Source organism: Sorex fumeus, unplaced genomic scaffold (genome assembly GCF_029834395.1).
Source record: "Sorex fumeus unplaced genomic scaffold, SorFum_2.1 ptg000018l, whole genome shotgun sequence".
NCBI lineage: Eukaryota > Metazoa > Chordata > Mammalia > Eulipotyphla > Soricidae > Sorex > Sorex fumeus.
Window position 1 is genome coordinate 26,373,692 of NW_026606075.1, and position 22,823 is coordinate 26,396,514.

At 39.2% G+C, this 22,823-nt stretch overlaps 1 protein-coding gene across 1 annotated transcript in view; it reads left to right on the forward strand.

Annotated features, from left to right (window-relative positions):
* The window catches only part of ANKRD31 (ankyrin repeat domain 31), a 140,960-nt gene extending 118,368 nt beyond the window's left edge, over window positions 1-22,592 (forward strand). The window contains exons 23-25 of the mRNA XM_056112416.1: window positions 3,215-3,355; window positions 9,118-9,220; window positions 22,447-22,592. Coding sequence (XP_055968391.1) covers window positions 3,215-3,355; window positions 9,118-9,220; window positions 22,447-22,592 — 390 coding nt within the window. The remainder of the gene's footprint in view (window positions 1-3,214; window positions 3,356-9,117; window positions 9,221-22,446) is intronic.
* Window positions 22,593-22,823: the final 231 nt, after the last annotated feature.

Here is a 22,823-nt window from a genome sequence, read left to right on the forward strand (position 1 = left end):
TGGAGCAGGGTGAGTGGAGTCCTACTTTCTCAGTAGTACCAGGCCAAAGGAAGAGCCTCTTTCTTTTAAGTGTGTGTGGGCCAGACAGAAAAGGGGTTCCGTACCTACTCACAGTTCAGTGTCAGCTACAGAGAGCTCAGGGCTGTGTGAGAAACACTGACTTCCTTCCCTTTCCCAGGAAACACCCTGTGCCTGGGAGCTATACCAGTGACTGCAGCAATCTGAGCGTATTCCCCATCTCCTGGAGGTGAAGTGAAGGAGGAAGTAGCCTCACTTTAAATTTTGTGAAGTCTCAACTTTCTAAAACATAAAGTTAATAGATTTTGTTGAATCAGTATTTTTCCATTTGTTGTGTGCCTTTGTGACCAATTCTGAAGACTTCAAAGTATGTTTCATTGGACTGGAGCAATAGTATATCGTGTAGCATGCCATCCTATTGCTCTGCATGGCTGCCCTGGGTTCAATATCTGGCACTACATATCGTCCCCGGTGCACTGCCAAGAGTGATCCCTGAGTGCAGAGCCAGGAGTAAGCCCTGATCACCACCAGTTGTGACCCCATATATTTTCTTGTTAACATATCTTAATAAGCAAAAATATGTTAACCAGATTTTCCTGAAAGTAGGCCTTCATAGTGTTGTGCCAGAAATTGGTCGCATAACACCTGCATTCGGTTTAAATTGACCAGGTGGTCTCATTTCTGGTGCTCAGTTCTCCTTATGTTCTTTTTCTCACCTGTTTTATTACCTTTGTTAACTTCTTAATTGTAACTTTTATTTACTTAGTTTTATTTACTTAGTAAAAACCTCACTTGAGGTTTTTAACAGATATTTTTATCTTCTTCCTGTCAACTTTTAAGTGATCACATACCATTTAGTTTAGTACTATAAAAACCTTAAAATAGTCTTACTTTTATTTTTCTAGGCCTGACCTTTGTATTACCATATATTTTTTTACATATTATGAATCAGACATTATTATTACTTTTAAGTATAAAATTCTTTTTTTTTAATGTAAAAGTACTGCTATTTATTCAGCCACTGATTAGGCTGATTGAATTGTGCATGGACTCCACCTTACTTTTTTTTTTCCATTTTTTATAATTTTATTTATTAAATCACTGTGAGAGGAGTTACAAAGCTTTTGGGTTTAAGTCTCGGTCATACACTGAAGCACTCATACCTTCACCAGTGCCCATTATCCATTATCCATTATTTTATTTTTGAAAGATTTTGCTATACAGAATCTAAGTTGTGAGCTTTTTTTCATTGAGTGCTTTAAAGATGCTGTCTTTACTATCTTCTTCATTGTCTCATTACCAATAAGAAAGACATCTCTTGTTCTATTTTGTTTTGGGGCCACACCCAGTGGTTCTTAAAAGCTATTTTCCAGCTCTATCCTTAGAGGTTTCTACTGGCTCTGCTTGGGGACCACGTGGTGTCAGGGATGGAACCTGGACCTCCTGCGTGCAAAGTATGCACTCTGGTGTGTTGGGCTATCTCTCAGGTCTGTGCTATTGTTCTTAACTTTGTTCCTCTCTAAACAATGCTTTTAGACACTTTGGGCTGTTTTTCAGTATTCTTTTTATGTCTGGTTTTAAACAGTTTTGGTAACAGTATACTGTTTTTTATGTGTCTTTTGCTTAAAACTTGTTGAACTCCTTGGATCTCTGGGTGTGCATTTCCTCAAATTTGGAAAAGGTCCAGCCATTATTTAAAATATTTTTCTCTATTCCTTTTTCTTTTAAAGTTTTGGGCATCCCAAACAGTACTCAGGGGTCCAGAAACCACTGCTAGTTGGCTGAATGGTTCAGTGGTTGGGTCCAAGGTGCTATGGTGCTTTTCAGGCCTTGTGATACCCAAAACCACCTGGGTGCATCCAGGGGTGCCTAAGGACCTCTAGGATTGCACCATTGATGACTAGAGGATCATGGGGTGCCCAGGAACAAAACAGGTCTTAATCTCTGGACTGGCTCCCTCGTTGCCCCCTTCTCTTCTTTTTAAACAATAGTTAAACATTCAGTGTTGCTTGAGATTTTTCCAAGATTCACTAATGATCTGTTAGTGTTGTTAAATTCTTTCTCTTTCTGTGTGTGTGTGTATGTACTTCCTATTGCTATATTGCTATGACTTTTATTTTTTTGTTTGCAGTTTTGAATCCCATTGCGGGTATTTCTCGTCTTACACAGGATTCTCATACCTAGAAGTTTGAATTGGGACTTTATGCTGTCACCAAATAACTGTTGAACATTTGGGACATGATTATAATAATCAGTTACTGACTCTTAACATCTTTGTCATTCTCACCAATTTCAGTTGACTGATTTATTTTTCTCTAGGTGGATTGTAATTTCTTGCTTATTTCCAGGTCTGATATTTTGTTGGATTGGATTGGATTCCAGATTTTGTGAAATGTACTGTGTTGGATGCTGAATATATTCGTATTCCTATAAATATTTTGGACCTTTATTCTAGGATCAGTTATTTGCAAGCAGTTTGAGCCTTTTCAGTCTTGCTTCGAAAGTTTGTTATGCAGGTTTGGAGCAGGATTGAGATTAGAGCTAATCATTTCCCTTTACTAAGATAATACTCCTCTGTCTCCTCTAATACCCCATCTGTTTCCAGGTGGCTCTGGTTTGCTGCTGGAAGCAGGCACTCCTCCACCCTTTGAGAATGCCTTTTCCTCTGACCATTAATCCTTTCATGTGTTTCTTTCCCTGGCCCTGGATGATTTCCCTAATATTCATGGCCAAGTCACTACTCTGTTTCTACTAATAGTTGAAGAGGGTCCTAAGAAGATCGCAGATTTCTGTTTCTCGCTGCCCTTTAACTTCCCATTAACCAGCTGTACTGCAGATTGTAGTTTCCTTGCCTCCTTAGACTCTCAGCTCTGTCTCCTTCACTTAGAGTCTCTGGGCTTTGCTTGGATTCCTCCCCATTGCACCATGACCTCGAAGGTCTCCCAAGGCAATGAGCTGGAAAAATTAGAGGGTAGTCTCATTAATTTCTCATATCTTAGGCATCACTAAGACTTAGGGATCACATTAGACTTTGTTGTCTCATGTTTGACACTTTGTAAACCATTGTTTCAAATGTCTGTTTTTCGGATGTTTTGACTGTTAAGATAAATCTTTTATCTTGCACATCATGTCTAGAACACAATTTACATATTACAGATATATTTTATCATAATTTTTAAATTCTTTTTTATATCAGGAGACTACTCACAAAGCTAGTGTTTTATTGAGTGGAAAAATTAAAGTAGAAAGTGGTCAGATTTATCAAAATCCAGTCACCTGGCTCAAGGATCTTCTAGGAGGGAACAGATGTGTGACCTGGAATTATGCTTGGAGTAAGGTAGGTTAAGCCTTAAGTTTATCTTTAAATTGATATTAAAATAAAGTGTATTTTTTATTGTAAATGATTTGCTCTTTTTGAATCAAGTCTGAAAACTTGTACTGGCCAAATATTGTCTTCATTTGTCCCTTTCATGTGGTAGGCTGCTGACTTTCTAAGACGTTGCTCTTTGAATTCTCTGGGGCAGGCTGGCACAGCTGCCTGATTCTCTCCCTCCTCGTTTCTCACTGGTGTGTTGTTAATTTAGTGAATGTGTTAATAGTTACCAAATTAAATAAAATCAAGTCTTTCCCTAAAATTGAAAGGAATGGCCAACGGCCCAAGACCCATAGACATGGCAAATGCACTTTATGTTTCAACATAGCCTAATCATGAATCACTAGCTCCCTGCAAAGAAGTATTTCTTTTAACTCAGACTTCTCATGATTGACTTAACCCCGCTGTTCTGTCTTTTGAGTTAAAAATTCAATTTAACCACCACTTTGAAAACTGTTCATGACAAACATCTTTGAGGTCCAGTGATGCACTACCTCTAGGTGTTCAGGACATCCCTTCAGGAACAGTGTTACAGTGACTTGCCCAAGATGGTGTGTTTCATCGGATATCCACCTGCTATTACTGTATCACAGCAACTTCTACTCCCCATCGAAGTGAGCCCAAAGTCCTGATAATAGGCTTAGTCCTTTTCTTCTTTTTCTGTTCCAAGTGAGCTCATACCAACTGCCCCCACCCTTCAGTTCTTGATCTGGATCTCCTTTATACGACAGGTGCTTCCAGAGCTATATTTCAGTTTCTTCACTTCAACACATTTTTGAATTTTTTCTGCCATTTATTCCCTCTTTTGTCCTAATTTTTTTCATTTCCTTCTCCTAAAGCACCATATGCTTTCAGTTTAGCAATTTGTCTAATCTTTTTATGAATTTAGAAATAATATGTGCATGTTGGTGGTTAATATTTTACCTGTGAAATCTCTTTTCACTATAATGTTTCTGAGGCTCATGGTAGATGATATCTTGTTGCTGAAACAGCCTGTGCTCCCAGCATGAGTGTGGTGCTGATTGCTGTAGCTCAAGTTCTTCAGAGCTCAGCATGCTCCACTACAGTGTGCCCCAAGTGACTCAGTGCTCCCACTCTACTTCTCCTTAGGAACGAATGCATTTAATATAGGACATTCTTTGGTCCTTTGGCTGTGTACTTGTGCCTTAATTACATATCATACTGTTTCTGGTTTTTTCATCAGCCTTTCAGATAGAATCAAATTCTTTAGCACCTCTGTGCTCCTGAAGGCAAATATGAACAGTGAAATCAGGGCAATTCTTGAATACAAGGTGTTCATACAGATTATCTGAAAAGGCTTGGATTTTAAAAAGTCTCCTAAAAACAAAAACTTTAAACTGCTAGTTTTACGTAAAACAAAAACGTTTTCAAATAGCATACTCTTATACTTCTGGTAAATATTCAGGCTGACAGTCTCTACCCAGTGGGTTTCTTTACAACGTCTAACTCATTTAAATTTTTTTTGTCATAGAGACCTTTGTCTCCTTTGTCCTGGGGGTATTCCTGAATTCATGGCTCCTTCTTGCTGAAAGGAATTTTTTGCTACAATAGTAAATGTGATTATTTCTAATGAGTAGTTCTTAAGAATGGTGAGTAGTAGTGCTATGAAATCAAGAGGATTTGTCAGACAAGAGATGCCAGGAAACTAGGTCTTTCCCTTCATCAGACAGTGACAGCGCCTTTTGACACAGAGATGACTCACACCTCCTAACCCAAGAAGCTGTGCTGCTATAAGCAGCTCTGCCACGTCAGGCAATCCAGTGCTTCCTCCCACCTTACCTCACTCCTGATGCTGCAACCTCCTAGCTGTTGGGTGTCATCTTGATGTGGCAGAGTAATCCCTGGGTTGGAGTCAGGAGGTCAGACTCATTCCTGATTCCATGCTGGGTAAATTGTATGACCTGGGCAATATTTTTTAATCTATCCTAGATATGTTTTAGAACTAGTTGGCCAACATATATTTATTGATTGATTGATTTAAGAAGAGTCAATCCTTAGCACCCCATATGGTTCCCCCAGTCCCTTCCAAAAGTGATCCCTGAGCTCAGGGTTGTAAGACCTAAGCACCACTGGGTGTGTTGTTCCCCCTACCACCACCCCCCCACCACCACCACCACACACACACACACACAAAATGATTGCTCAAAGTCAATCAAGTTATTTAACCTTTCTGAACCTAAAGTTACATTATATGTAAACTAAGGCATTGTGCTATGTGGTCTGTAAAGATAACTCCAAATTGGACACTCATGAACTTCCACAAGCACACAGGCTTCTTCCAGGAGCACCACTCCTGGAACAAAGGTTTCTGTCACCTCTGTGGATGTGAAAGCAGGATTTCTGGCAGTTAAGTGACCTATTTGTCATCGAGGCCAGTGTGTTCTAAAACATGGCATAGAACCTAATCTTCTGATTCCGTATTTGCTATTCTTTATGTTTGTAACAATGACCCAAGAGAGGTCACATTCCTTTCAGTGGAAGCAGTTTGCCTTGAACTACAAAAGGATACAGAGCATATCTTTTCAGACCTTTGTGATTTTGGGCAATCTCATTCCTGTGTAGCAAAAACTTTCTCACTTGCGCAGGAAAAGAATGCCTTTCTGAGGTTGTCTGCAGTGTGAAAAATCAGAAGAATGGCAGTGCTTTTCATTTTTGTGAGTGCTCATTACTGGATTTGTGCATGTGAGAAGCAGACTAACCTTGTGAGCAGTGACACAGGAGTACTGACATGCCTTGTGTAAACATATTTCCTGTCTGAATCCATTGTGAATTTCCACCAATGTTAACTAATTTATTCTTTTGGATTTAGTATTGACTTTTCTCTACTATTCCATCTTCACCCTATATACTTTTTGAAAATTACTCTCTCCAGCCAAAGGTATGAAAAGGTTGGGGTCAGAATATAACAGAAAGTGGTGGAACTTCTTGATTGGGAACAGGGGTAGGATGAAGATGAACTACATTTGCAGTCCCATGTCCCCATATTCAGCTTGTCTACAGTTCCCTTTACACTTATGTAAAAATTACATTTTTTGTGAATTTTTCTGTCATGTCTTTCAAATTACTGGAAATGCATTTGAAAAATATATTTATTTTCTTAGCCAAAAGAAAATAAATGTGTTTTTGTGTTGCAGTTAATTTTAAAAAGAAAACTCATAGTTTTCTTTTGTTCTCTTATCCACACCCCACTTTTTTGCCTCCCTGAGATTAAAAAAGGAAAATGAAAAACAATTATGCTTTCTTATTTCTTCCTCTTGGGGTACTAAAAATTTCTTAAAACATATTAAAACTTGAAATGGAAACAGATGAATCATTTGATCTTCCATGAACAGATTTCCATTTACAGTACCAGCAAATGTTTTTTTTGAAGACTATGAAAATGAATTGATACTTTCAAATTAATGGAAGCAGGGAAGTCTTGGGCTTCTTTTATATTCTAAGACGGATTCTGTGTTTTACTTCTTGTTGCATGTTAGTGCATAACAGATAAATCATTTATTATTATAATAATTATATTTTATGATATTAATTTAATATTAATTTAATAATTAGTTTATTTATTCAGAGACCTTACCAAAATTTACTTTGGTTGATAATTGGGCTCTTGAACTACATTTTCAGAATAGTGACTGAAACCATCTACCCCAGACCTGTGCATATACATCCCTCACATCTCACTTCTTTCTTAAGGATAGATGTTAGGGAATTAGCATAGATTGATTTCTGAGAAATAAGTGCTTTGTATTTTATGGTGTCAAGAAAAGCATCGCTGACTTTGAATGAAGCACCCCTGTAATTCTACCCTGAAGGAAAGCAAGAGCAAAGCCAGCTACAGTTAACCTTACAGAACCTGCCTTGCTCTAAGCACCAGATCTTCTACTTGTGTCTAAGGGCAGAGGCAACCCCTCCAGGCTGCCCTTCAACAAAATGGGTTTTGGATAGAATAGTTGTCTAGATACCTGGAGGCTGGGGCTGGAGAGAGTATAGGAGATAGAGCACTTGCCCTGCGTACAGCCAACCCAGTTCTGTCTTCAGGGACATAATCTATTGTTTCTAATTGCTGTTTGGCTGAGAACTGACACCTGGCTTTCAGAGAATTCCCTCTCCCTTCACAGAAAATGATGAGAGGTCACCAAACTCAGAAAGCCAGGTATCTTCCATTTCCATTATTAAGGTTTATTTGGTCACAGAATTGGCCCAAAGAGTGCCTTTATCTTTCATATTCCTTAGACCTTTCCAGTTTTATTTGGTTTAATAAGATTTTATTGAAAGCTTAGTATGCTCTAGATAATATGCCAAGTTTTTTATATAAATAGGTTTTGGGTCCACACCAGTGGTGCTCAGAACATTCCTGGATCTGTGCTCAGGGAGCACTCTTGGCAGTGCTCAAGGGACCATATGTGATGCCGGGAATTGAATCCAGGTCAGCAGCATGCAAGACAAGAACTTACCAGCTGTACTACCTCTCCAGCACCCCTTTCATATATTACATCTTTCAATACAACACTAAATAAGCTGTATCTGTTTTACAAACATGCACTGAAGCGTAGGGAATTTAAGAATCTTACTCAAGAGTCATGACTTCTATCTTCCCAGCATTACTGTGCACAATGTAAAATGTACAATACAAAAATGAATCACAGACCTTGATTGTAGTGAGCTTATAGTTTAATAGAAAAATTGACACATAACTCATTTAATTTTATCAGAAACGAAGTAGGGGAGGATACTTGAACTTAGAGGTCACAGGAAACATTATGGAGGGAAGGAAGTTCAAGTTGAGATCTCAGACTTTAGCCACAATGAATCTATTTCCTGGGGGTATATTACTAAACTGCCCTAGAACTAAGAGTAGAAACTCAAAGACACTTGGTCCCAGGAAGTTTCTGGCAGTACTCAAGCATCCACCCACTCATTGTAAATATTTCCAACGTCTAACCTTTTAGATTGATAAATAATGCATAAGTTCATGAACACACAAACCCCCCAAAAGCTTGGGTGCATATGTCTAAAATAGTGTAGATGTAATCACTTATCTGACTTCTTGAAAAGTACCATTTAAAGCTTAATTTTTTAAGTTAAATTTTTATCTTTTTAAATTTTAAGGTAGTTTTTACCAGATTGATGTTTGTTTCATAAACAAATGATGGGACAACTCATGGGATATATAAAAAGTGTCAGTATGTTTTCTATAAAAGACCAGTTGCAAATATTTTGCACTTCCTGGATATGCACCAGCTATCTCAGCAGTTCAGTTCTGATATGTACAGAAGTGGTGATAATAAACAAATAAATTCCACTATGTTCTAATGAAGTTTTATCTCCAAAAAACGGTCACAGGCCAGATTTGACCATCTGCCAATTGGTAATATGTAACAAATCGGTACTGCTCTGAAGAAATTCAAATTTTCCGGAGACAGGTGTATTTGCTTATAAAATATGTGATTTTCCTGTATTTAATGTGCAATTTTACTATAACCTGAAAACGTCTCAAAAATAAAATCTGTTCTTTTAGTCATACGAAATTCTACTTTTAATTTAAAATGTATTATTTTTAATTTTGAATTTTACTAAAGCTCCTTGATGTACAAAGTTTTTCATAGTTGAGATTTAGACCTACAATGTTTCAGCACCACTCCCAACACTGGTGTCAACTTCCCTCCACCAGTGCATGATTTTTAAGTTTTGTGCTTCTTTATGTGCAGGTAACATACCTAGGAAAGGAGCTTTTAAAGTATGTCTCTGAGGAAGTGCCCGCACCACCAGAAGCCAGCTCTGTGACTCAACAGCATCAGCTTTGTCTCCCAGGTTTGTGCAGAGCAACACTCAATAGTGGGGGAGCCTCCAAACCCACTGAGGGAGCACTCTGTTTTTGGCTTCCTTTTTTCATTGTCACGTAGCTTATAGTTAACCATTAATGAGAATAATTCCATAGCATTTAGTTCACATTTTCATACCTGTACACAGGCACCTGACCTGCATACCAGTCTGAACCAACAGTTATGACCCAGGGGGGAGGTAGACCAGCAGTTTCCAATTTTTCTACACCTGTGCTCCAAAACGGGTCAGTGGACTTGTAGGAGAAGACCATTGGTTGAGTACACTCGCAGTATTGGATGGATACCACTTTGATACAGTTCTAAAATATTTCATCCTCCAAAGAAACTGTGTAGCTATTCATCAGTTTCTCCCCATTCTTAATTCTTTTCAGTCCCTTCTCAGTTACCCTGCTTTTCATAAGGATGCTCTGGTTGTGAATATATCGGATAAATGGAATCGTATGTGACCTTTTGTGTTTGGCATCATTTAGTATAAAATTTTTAAGATAATACACATTGTAATATGTATTAGTACCTCATTCTGTTTGTTTGGGGACCCCCAAAAAAACCACCCCTCCATTGTCCATCATCCTGCTTGGTAATTGGTTTTGTAAGTAAAGACCCAAGTGTTTGTCATTGCATGGTACTGTCTATTCTTTTGTTATTTCTCTCTGTACTCCACAGGTGAGTGAGAGTGTCTGGTAATTTGTTTTTCTCTTTCTGGCTTGTTTCATTTAATATGCTGCCTTTCAGTTTAATTCCTACTGTGATGACCTACAAGGTTTTATAGTTTTTATAGAGCTTAGTGCATAGTATCCCCATTTTGTGTATATATACAACAACTTCTTATCCATATCTTAGGACATTTTGGTTGTTTGTGGTGTGTATCTGTGTGGGGGAGGGGGAGCATTTAGCCAACACCCAGCTGTGCTTAGGGCTTACTCCTGGCTCTGCACTCAGGGATCACTTCTGACAGGGACCTGTATGGGCTTTTGCTTCCTGTTATATTCCCAATGCTTGGCACATGATAACTTAGAAAATGTACTGTCATTGAGTGAAAGTAGGAATATTATCCAAATGCTACTATTTTAAAACTATACTTACTGGTGGTTGACTGTCTCTTTGTGGGATGAGGGGGTGCCATTTTCATTGGTGTTGAGGAGACTGTGTGGTGCCAGGGACTGAATTCAGTACTCCTGCATACCAAGCATCTACTCCATCCCTTTGACCATCTCACAGCCAATAAATGACTCTCTTAACAAGCTGACAAACTGAGATAAGGAGTCTTAGTAGGCAGACAAACATAACGGGCTATAATGGAGATTGTGGTGAAGAATTTAACAAACAATAGTAAACAGGGTTTTGGTTTAATTGATACATCCGTTATCTGAATTTCCATCTTTTAATCTGTTTCATATTTCCTCAACAGAAATTTTAAAGAGGGGTGTCTCTTCTGTTCCCCTGTTTTCCCCCTCTAAAGAGAAATTATGAAAGAAATCTGTTTAGGTTTGTTAACTGGCATTTCTCAGACTTATTTAATCAACTGATATTAACATTTCCTGGAACAGATTGCAAGATTTCAGTATCCTGTTAATTTATAGATACCATTTTATTCACAGTATCAATTTAACACTTATTAATGAGGATCAAAATCAAAGTTTAATCTTGTCATCATGAGACTTTCTTCAGTGAGTCAACTATAAAAGAGTTTTATTCTGAGTATTGCACAAAAACTAGTTCTATTGGTGACTGAAGCCAATGTACTTATATAGACTACAAAGTGTTAAAATATGGCATATTAGTGCGTTAAAGGATATATTTTGTTTCTATTCAAGGTTTTAAACCTATGAACACTGATCTTTAAAAATTAAATTTCATTGGGGATTGAAGTGATACCACAGTGGGTAGGGTGTTTGCCTTGCATACAACCAACACAGGTTCAATTCCTGATATCTCAGATGATTCCCCAAGCACTGCAAGAAATGATTCCTGAGTGCAGAGCTAGAAGTAACCCCTGAACCATGCCAGTCTGGCCCCCAAACTAATAAAATTAGTTAAATTTTTTTGATGAAATGGTCATGAAATCCTTGAACTCTAATGAGTTCTAAGTTTTAAATGCTGTGAGAAGGACCGGGGCGATGTCGATAGCTCAGTAGTCAAAGCATGCACCAGACTTGTGATTGCCTCCTGAACTCACAGGGTGTAGATGTGAAGGCTTTTGTGCTGGGGGTGGCTCTTCTGACCCTTTACCCCCAGGGCCTGAGCAGCATGGCATCTTTGAGTCTGAGTGTTGAGCTTCCCTCCCTGATTGGCTGAATACTGTGCACTTGGCCCCCAGGCCCACTGAATACTCCTTGGGACAGCCCACCGGAACAAATTAATCACTCAGTTAAATAAAATGGACTGAGTCCGATGGCATATTTTCCTTTGAAATTTTACTTCCTCCCAAACTTCTGTCTTCTCTGCCTATTTACCTTTTATGTAGTCTGGAGGGTTTCTTCAGTGATATTTTAGCATACCTTAGAGGAGAAAAATTAAGATTCCCAAACTCATGCATAGTCATACCCTCTTAAGTTATACCAGTGTATACAGATTATATCAATTTTTTTATAAAGTTCTTAAATTCTAAAATGGTCTTCCATTATTTATCTAGAACTGGCAGTTTTACACATTTATATCTCTTTTCCTAGCATGAGAACACTAAAAAATATATAAACTATAAATGTATTCATTTAAGCAAAAGGAAAAAAAAGTATTACTTAAAGTCTTTATGTTCTCAATTCATTGTTTAAACATAGTAATTAGGTAATTTTCTTGTATGAAGACCTATCACATTTTTATTTAGATGAAAATAGAATAGGCTTTTTCAGGGGAAAAAACCTTTTCAAATGAAATTGGTTGTTCATGTAATGATAATCTGTTTCCTATGCATTTTTTAAGTTTTATTATGCTTCATCTCATGAAAGTTTAGTTAATGGAGCACAGACATTGACAAGTTCTTCCATTCTGTGTGGTTAAGAACATCTTAAACTTTAGGAACCCATCCTCCTAGGACAGGAGATGCATGCTGAAAGTAGACTATAGACAGAACATGATTGCCACTCAGTGCCTCTTTTGCAAACCACAGCACCCAAAAGGAGAGAGAGAACAAAAGGGAATGCCCTGCCACAGAGGCAGGGTGGGATGGGGGGATGGGCTGTGGGAGGGATACTGGGATCCGTGGTGGTGGGAAATGGGCACTGGTGGAGGGATGGATGCTCCATCATTGTACAATTGAAACCCAAGCACAAAACTTTGTAAGTCTACAACTGTACCTCATGGTGTTTCACTAATAAAAATTTTTAAAAAAACTTTAGAAACCCAATGGGATGTCTAAAAATAGGCCCTAAAGAAATGTTTTGTACCCCAGTCCTAATGAAATATGTGTAGAACCTTCCTTTGTAAGAACAAGAAGTGAACCCTATAGATCCACTAGTCTTGACCAGGGAGGTGAGAGGGATCAATGAGAAGCATTACAGGTTAGTGAGAATTCAAAAGCAAACTATCAGTTAAAAGCAGATCTTTTAAATGGAACTAACAGTCCTGAAATTCATATGGAACAATAAGCCCCCACAAATAGCTAAAGCAGTTCTTGGGAAAAAGAAAATGAGAGGAATCAACCTCCCTAACTTCAAACTCTACTACAAAGCAGTAATAATTAAAACAGCATGGTACTGGAACAAAGGCAGAGCTGTAGACCAGTGGAACAGGGTTGAATACACTGACATCTCCCCTCAATCATATGATCATCTAATCTTTGATAAAGGTGCAAGAAATGTGAAGTGGAGTAAGGAAAACCTCTTTAACAAATTGTGCTGGCAAAACTGGGCGGCTACATGCAAAAAATGGGCTCAGAACTCTGCCTAACACCATGTACAAAAGTAAGATCAAAATGGATTAAAGACCTCAACATCAGACCGGAAACCATAAGGTACATTGAAGACATAGTTGGCAAAACCCTCCATGACATTGAAGCTAATGGTATCTTCAAAGATGTCACACCACTGGCCGAGCAAGTGAAAACAGAGATAGATAAATGGGACTATCTTAAACTAAGAAGCTTCTTCACCTCAAAAGAAGGTAAGGTAAAGGTAAAGGCCCTCCCGTTGATCGTCGATTTGCTCGAGCGGGCCCAGTAACGTCTCCATTGGAGACTTTGTTGTTACTGTGTTTGGCATATCGAATACTCTCGGTAGCTTGCCGGGCTCTCCGAGAGGGGCGGAGGAATCGAACTCGGGTCGGCCATGTTGGCCGCTTGTAAGGCGAACACCCTACCACTGTGCTATCGCTCCACCTCAAAAGAAACAGTGACCAAAATACAAAGACAGTCTACAGAATGGGAAAGGATATTCACCGAATTCACATCTGACAAGGGGTATTGATATCAAGGATATATAAAGTACTGGTTGAACTCCACAAGAAGAAAACATTCAATCCCATAAAAAATGGGGCAATGAAATGGACAGAAACTTTCTCAAAGAAGAAATCCGAATGGCAAAAAAGCACATGAGAAAATGCTCTACATCATTAATCATCAGGGAGATGCAGATCAAAACCACAATGAGATACCATCTCAGAGACTGGTCCACATCCAAAAGAACAAAAGCAACCCGTGCTGGCGCGGATGTGGCGAGAAAGGGACACTCCTTCACTGCTGATGGGAATGCCGACTGGTTCAGCCCTTTTGGAAAACAGTATGGACGATTCTCAAAAAATTAGAAATTGAGCTCCCATTTGACCCAGCAATACCACTCCTGGGAATATATCCCAGAGAGGCAAAAATGTATAGTCGAAGTGACATCTGCACTTGTTTGTTCATTGCAGCACTCTTTACAATAGCCAGAATCTGGAAAAAACCTGAGTGCCCAAGAACAGATGACTGGTCAAAGAAACTTTGGTCCATCTACACAATGGAGTACTATGTAGCTGTTAGAAAAGATGAAGTCATGAAATTTACATACAAGTGGTACTACATGGAAAGTATCATGCTAAGCAAAGTGAGTCAGAAAGAGAGGGACAGACATAAAAAGATCGCATTCATCTGGGGGACATAAAGTAACAAAATAGGAGATTAATACCCAAGAATAGCCGAGATCAGTACCAGGAGGATTACTCCATGGCTTAGAGGCCAGCCGGGCATTTTAGGGGAAAGGGCAGCTCAGATAGAGGAGGGAGCACCAAATAAAGGGTGTTTGGAGGATCCTCCCAGGATGGGAGATGCATGTTGAAAGTAGACTATGGACCGAACATGATTGCCACTCAATGCCTCTTTTGCAGACCACAACACCCAAAAGGAGAGAGGAAACAAAAGGGAATTCCCTGCCACAGAGGCAGGGTGGGATGGGGGTGATGGGGGTGGGATCCATGGTGGTGGAAAATGGGCACTGGTGGAGGGATGGGTACTTGATCATTGTATAATCGAAACCCAAGCACAAAAATTTGTAAGTCTACAACTGTACCTCATGGTGTTTCACTAATAAAAATATAAAAAAAAGCAAATCTTTTTGCTTTTGATCTATTATGGGAAATGTTTTTTAATCACAGGGAAAAGAAGGGCAAAAGTTAAAATTATATTTTATCTAAGTAATTAGCTTTTCACTTTGAAATGCTAATTTAGGCAAGTAAATAACTTGAATATTTGCAAGGGCACATTCTTTACAGAGCCCAGTAAAGAATCTAACAATTCAGTTTAAGTAGATTTGCACATAATTTAATATTTGATGATACTAATTATGGAAGATGTATTTCTCTCTTCCTTATGCATGAGCAGAATGATTCTCTTTGTAGTTCTTACCAGAAATGAATCAAACCTCCACCCACATGATTAACCATTTTCCAAGTTGCCCTGGGCTTCATATATGGTACTTACTAGAAATTTTACTTATATGTATCTCTGACTTTGCCTGAGGAATCTGACTCAAGTAAAACTAAAAATGGAAGGTTTTCAATTTTCTAACTAACCCGTGAAGTGGATTGGTGGTCTCCAGTTTTTGATGGAGAATTTCTTTGCACAAAGCTACAGGTAGAGTTCCTTGGTTAACATTGCAAAGATGCAATTTACTTGACCAAAGAAGGACTTAGGTTACTACGTCTCAGGGTTCTAATATTTCCCCCTCCTTAATCACAAAAATTTCTTCAAAAATAGAACTGCTTTTTAAATTCTTCTGGTCCTCCTCACTTCTTTCTGGGTCAGGAGCTCGGAGGTGTCAGCATGTTAAGCCGAACTGGACCTTAAGCTGAGTGAACTGTACAGAGCCCTGCTCTGCTTTAATCCTCTCCACAGCAGTGAGGACTGGAACGTGTGTCAGCTGGGCTGCAGTTCTTTCTGCTTTAATCCTCTGCGCATTGAGAACCTGGAATGTGTACAGCCTGGGTGTGAGAGAATCAGGAACAGTCTGTGTGTTTGTGTTTTCCCAGTATTGCAGTTTTCCCTCTAACTTCATCATGATCCAGATCACAACAGATTAGTTCATCTTTGGTCTTTCCAACAAACTAACAATCACTAATCCACCCAGAGTAAGATCTCTAAAGATGAGAGAGATCTTACTTAATCATCTTTCATGGAATTCATGAATATTGTTGCTTCATTCTCTTTCAGCTCCCTACCCATTTAAATGACTATCAAAGCCAAAGAGGAAATAAAACTCGCCCAGGTTTGGGAACTTGAAACTTAGAGGCAAAACTTCTTTTCTTTTGGGGGTCACACCCAGCTGTCCAGTGGGAAGCTCCCTGTTTTGCTCAGGGGATCTTGTAGTGCAGGGGATTGACCTAGTGAGGCAATATGTGTGTCTTTCTCACAACTCCTTTATTTGTTTCCATTTATCCTCACTGCTCCAAAGATTGTTGGGAGTAGTAGGGGTTGAAGAGTAGACTGGATTGGGAGGGAAATTCTTTGACTTTTTTTTTTATGTACCTACTTGGTTTTTTTGTAGCCTGTTAAATTCATTGGATATATTGAGTACAATCAATAATTATGGAACCAAGAAAATAGTTTCCTATCTACATGAATTCCTTTCTTGCCAAGCTCCTGTGAAAGAGGATTAAAGTATTTTAAAATGAACTGGGCTAGTGTGTGATGATACTGATGTACAAAATCAGATTACAGGAGATCACTCTAAATTGTTACCTTGGCTCACTGGGAAGGAGGTGAAGTGAGGCTTGGAGAGAGAGAGATAGATCTTATACATCCTGGAGGGTGTGGCACAGAGCACAAGATTCAGCTGTTGAAGCCTTGAAGCCAGAGAGCAAAGCCCAGAATTCTGTTGCAGTGAGATTCTCAATTTTTAAACTGTGTCCCTCAGCTCAGTATTTACGGATCATTATTTCTCAGAGCACTTATGCCAGAATCTACAATTTAGCCACAGAGGTAGCTAGATGGGCTAGAGTGAATGTTTTGCATGCAGCAGATCTGGGTTCAGTCTCTGTGCACTGCATGGTCCCCTGAGAATCACCAGTGACACCCCACCTCGGCACAGAGCCAGAAGTATCCCATGAACACAGATGATGCCCCCCCAAAGCAAAATAAAGTAGGTTTTGTGTGCTGTATATATGTTTAACTTTTTAAGAAAACTCAGATCAGAGAGATAGCACAATTGCCTTGCACACAGGTGACTCAGGTTCCATTTCCAGCACCATATATTGTCCCCTGGAAGCCCCACCAGGAGAGATCCCTAAGCACAGAGCCAGGCCACTCTATTTTCAACATTTCAGCTGGAAAGATGGGCAGCTAGTGCCCATGTGGAGCTCCTGTCTGCCATTCAGTCTGTAATTTTGTCCACAATATCTGGTGCAATGATGAAGTCTCGTTACAATGTGGGTGCTTCTGATCTCTGTTGATCATCCTTTTTCTTGGGCCTGTGACTTTGAGGAAAGACTCATTCTTTTTTTTTTTTAGATTCTGAAACTTAGTTTTATTATAAACATTGTTTCACAGAAAAATATGAAAAGGTTAAAAGGAAATGAGAAAAACAAGTAATTCAATACAAATACAAAGTCCAGAGTCACCAGAAGGTTTGACTTTATAAGTAACCAAACCTAACTTGGGGAATTTAGTAGCTAACAATGAAAGGTAAAGTACAAAAGAAAGGTTAAAGATAAACTCTGGGGTCTATAATAGAGTCTACTTTCAGCACACATCTTGCATCCCAAATGCATCCTCCAAACACCCTTTACTTGGTGTTCCCTTCTCTATCTGAGCTGCCTTTTCCCTCAACATGTGCTGCTGGTCAATACCTCTATTGCAAACCACAACACCCTAAAGGAAAGAAAGAGCAAAAGGGAATGCCCTGCCACAGAGGCAGGGCAGGGGTGGGGGGATGGGGTGGGTGAATGGGAGGGCTACTGGGATCATTGGTGGTGGAGAATGGGCACCGGTAGAGGAATGGGTACTTGATCACTGTATAACTGAAACCGAAGCACGAAAGCTTGCAAGTCTACAACTATACCTCATGCTGTCTCACTAATTAAAAAAAAATGCAAAAAGATAAACTCCAGGGATTAAAGGTGCTTGTAAGTGCCCTGTAAGCTTATCTGAGATGAGGAAAATGGACAATTCACTGATGAAACCTAAAACACATAGGGTTAATATTCAACAGGACTTTACTTTCAAAAATTTGGTTTACTGAAATATTTTCTGAAATGACAGAATACAACGCTGCCCCCACATACACACACTTGTATCAAGAGTGAAGTACTCTATTTTTGAAGTGAAGATAGTTGTTAGAATGATCATTGAGAATTTCAATATCAAAGAAAGGTTCAGAATTTCTATATAATTCAGTGGCAAGGGCTAGAGAAATATTTTCATGAGCTGGTGTACCTGTTTTCCATATAGGAATATTCTGTTTAATTCCAAGTACCATCTTGTCACCTGAGCAGCTAGGAGTGATTTCCAAGAACTTTTAGGAGTTACCCCTGAGCACTTCCCAGTGTGGCTCAAAATAAAAACAAAATAAGACAATTTAAAACTAAGTTCATAAATGAGAATTCCTTAAAGAAAACTTCTGTGCACTTTGCAGAAAAGGGAATAAATGGAGGACTGGAGAATACTGTAATAGGAAAGAAATTGACTTGAACTCTGAAACACGTAAATGACTGCAAGAATTCAAAAATAAGACCAGTAACTACAACTGGTCTCATTCACCTGAAGACTGATTAAAAAAATAAATTTTAAACTGCTCTAACGGACATTTCCCTTCATAGATTTTCTTTTTTTTTCTTTTTTTTAATTATTTTTTAAAATTTTTATTAGTGAGACATCATGAGGTACAGTTGTAGACCCTCAAATTTCTGCTCTTGGGTTTCAATCATACAATGATCAAATACCCATCCCTCCGCCAGTGAAGACTCATTCTTTAGAAAGGGGCAGTAGAGATTTTTGTGCATGCAGGCCCTTGCTCTGATGAAATTGAGCTCATCACAGTAAGAGGAATTTAGCTTAATATTTAAAGCCTTGCTTTTGTGGATTATTTTGAGAGAAGAATGAGCTTGCCCAAACTTTTTAAAAGTCTACAAAACAAAAATGATAATGAGAGTTACTATGTTTACATATGAACACTGTGTTCACATGCAACAAGGAAATTTATTTGTTTATTTATTTATTTATTTTGGTTTTGGGGACCACACTTGATGATGCTCAGGAATTACTCCTGGCTCTGAACTCAGGAATTACTCCTGGCAGTGCTCAGGGGACCATATGGGATGCCAGAGATCTAAACTGTGTGCAAGGCAGGTGTCCTACCCACTGTACTATCTCTCCAGCCCACACCAAAGAATTTTAATTTCTGACATGGAAAGCCAGGAATAGATCTTGAAGTCAATATTCAAACATTGGCACCTGGTTTCTCTTATATTCTGCTTCTCAGCCCCATCCAAGAGCACCTCCTCTCATCATCCCAAAGGTGCATGTCTTTAAGTTCAAATCCACAGGGAAGAATTAGGATAGAACTCTTTCATAACTTTTGTTATTGCTGTTGATCACTTGACTTCCTGTTACTCATCAATTTGCTCGAGTGGGCACCAGTAATGTCTCCATTTGTCCCTGTCATGTGTTAGTGTAGACCAATGGAGTTTGTTCATTCTAGGAACATGAAGAGCCTCAAACTGATCATTCAGGGTCTTGACAAAGAAGTCTGACAATCTTGTAGGTGGGCAGCCACGCGATCTTTTGACATCCCGTGGAATCCAGTTGGTAATGGCTCTAGTCTAGTGCTCATCTCCAAATCTCATTACGTGTCCAGTCCATCTGATTTTCGATGCCTTGGCAAACGAGACAGCGTCCCTGATTTTTGATCATCGACAGAGGTCGGAACTCCGGATTCTTTCTCTCATTTGAGTGAAACGTGATACTCCAAGCATAGCTCTTTCGATTCCTCTTTGGGAGACCCGAATAGCGTTCTCATCCTGTTTTCGTAGGGCCCAGGTCTCTGAGGAGTATGATAATGCAGGAAGAACAGTGGAATTGAAGAAGTGTGCCCGGAGCCAGAGATTCTTCATCCTCTTAGCTATTTCTTCGATGATCTTGAAGGTCTTCCAAGCCGCTCTCTTCCTCCTGCGCAACTCAGGTGCCAGGCTGTTCATCATGTTGACTTCTCGACCTAGGTACACATAACTGTTGCATTTGGAGATGGTTATTCCGTTGAGAGCAAATGGAACATCAGGAACGAGACTGTTTCTCATAAACATTGTCTTCATGAGATTCAGCTGTAGTCCGACCTTTCCACACTCATGTTTGAAGTTGGCCAGCATTTGTGCTGCTTGGCTAATGTTTGGTGTTATTAAAACAATGTCATCAGCAAAGCAGAGGTGGTGTAGTTGCCAACCATCTATCTTCACTCCCATTCCTTCCCATTCCAGTCATCGCATGACATTCTTGAGGGTGGCACTGAAGAATTTCGGTGAAATGATATCACCCTGCTGAACCCCTCTCTTGACATCCATGATCACTTCTTTGTAGAATCATGAGATCCTGGTAATGAATCCGTAATAGAGCTCACAGAGGATCCTGATGTATTGAGTTTGAATCCCCTGATTGGCTAGGGCTTCCATGACTGCTTTCGTCTCAACAGAATCAAAGGCCTTCTTTAAATCAATGAACATTAGACAGAGCAGCATCTTGAACTCCTGAGAAACCTTAGTGAGCTTGGTTATCGTGTGGATATGGTCAACCATGCTCAATCTTTTGCGGAACCCAGTTTGCTCGCATGGTTGTCCTTCATCTAGTGTTCTGCCAATCCTATTCAGGATGACTCGTGTGAACAGCTTGTAGATGACAGACAATAGGCAGATTGGGCGATAGTTGCCAATGTCGTGGATGTCTCCCTTCTTGTACAGTAGTACAATCCTGCTGGTTTTCCATTGGGATGGAACCTTGCATTCAGACAGCTAGCGTGTGAAGAGCCAAGCCAATGTATTGATGAGTACGATATTTATGGTTGCATTAACATTCATGGTTTGCTGTACAGTTTTCACACTTCCTCATCACCAGTGTACCCAACACCTTCCCCTACTGTCCCTGTGTTCCTTCAGCTGGTCTTCATTCCCCCACGCCTGCATAGTAATCTCATTTTTGTAATCTAGGCCAAGAACTTATTATTGTTCAATATTATTTTCTTGTTTTGTTTCTCAAAGTTAGATCAACCAATCGTCTTTCTCTCTCTGACTTAACTTTTGCCAACATGATACACTCCAGTTCCATTAAAGTTGTAGCAAGCTACATGATTTTATCTTTTATTGTGGAGAGTAGTATTCTATTGTGTATATGTGTGTATGTATGTGTGTATATAGAGTATGCGTGTATATATATATACACCACATCTTTATCCATTCATCTGTCATTGGACATTTATTTGAGTTATTTCCATGTAGGATGTGAACTTTTTCAATAAACCTAACAAAATATTCCGTTGCATCCCTCATTCTCTCTGAATGAGTTGTTATTCTCATTCCAGAATCAAGCCAAAGAGTCATAAAGTGAAAAAGTATGCCTGGACCAGCACAGGAGCATCCTGTAGCTTTGTGTCCGGGATATAGTACTTGCTGAATGAATATCAGTTGATTTAATCAGTGAAAACCTGTCATCTACTAGTTAAACCTAAATAGGCATATTTTAGTAGAAGCATGTAGGCCAAGTAGAAAAAGGGATAGCCCTCAGGAAGCAAGAGGAGGGGTGGGGGGGGGGGTTCACCAATGGAAAGCAAAAAGAATACTGGATATTGTAAGTACCATACATACCTGTATTTCACATAATGTACATTTACTTAAACTTGTGCACCTAGATCTTGGACTATAAGGTATACCTATTTGAAACTCCCTGGCCCAGCTCACAGCCATCTTGGTGTTTTTTGTGGAAAAGGATTCAATTTGCTGAATGATAGGTAGCTCAAATTGTTTCTGAGTAAGGAATTGCTAAGACTCTCCAGTTTTAAGATCATTGACTTTTTAAGACTGCAGAGTTGAAAGGTCCCTGCTGATCATTAGTTCTTTCACCACTCAGAAGAGTTGATCTGAGGAAGCCATGTGATTTACTTGAGATTGCACCAAATTTGTGTGGCTAGAAAATGGATCATCGATCTTCCAGCTTGATAGCCTTTTCAGTAATGAATAATGACAGTAGGTAGCAGCTAATATTTATTGATTGCTAAGTGTTCATCAGGAACTAAGTATTTCGCATGCAGTGTCATTTAATCCTCGCAGCTATTTCATTTTCAACTCATTGTAAACTGAGTCACAGATGGGACCTGTACCAGCTACCTTAAGAACCCTCCATAGGGGACTGGAGTGAAAGTATAGCCGGTAAGGATGGCCCAGGTTTCATCCCCTGCACCCCAAATGATCCCCCATGTCCTGGCAGGAGTGGGCCTTGAGCACAGACGCAAGAGTAATTTCTGAGCACCACCAGCGTGTGACAAAAAATAAAACAGAAGAAAAGAAAAAAAAGCCTTGGTCATACTTTTCTTACCTTGATGTTTAGGCTGCATCAAGGCTTTTTTCTCTCAAGATCAGTTAACACCGTTTCACAGCAATATCTCAGGTATTGAAAGGAGTGAGTGAGGAATGACTTTGTCAGAAAGCCTGTATGTGTGCTCATAGATGTAATTAAAATCTAAGATGTATGTATAACATATAAATTGTCATCTTAAAAATTGTAATTCAGGTTTGTTGTATTTCTTTGAATAGGAGTTTCCAGAGAGTCCATGCAAATCATTCCACATTATCTTCAAATCAATGAAATATTATTAATTAACGATCAAGAATTTCTCCCACACCATATAATGGATGAGCACTGGAAGTTCTATATGGAATGTGATGAACTAGCATTCTAGTGTCCTGCTTTTGTAATGAGTAATTTGTGGTTTTTTTCTGCATTGTTGACCAACATTCATATTTTTTCTTGTGTGTCTGCTGGACCCCCTTGAATACAGTCTTACTTGTTACTGCTTAACATACTGACACCAGCACCACAGTCTGTGTTTCTCACTGTTCGGCCACTTCATTAGTTGGCACCCTGCCACACCAGACTGCACAGAACTAAAGTCTAATACGAAATTTTGGCA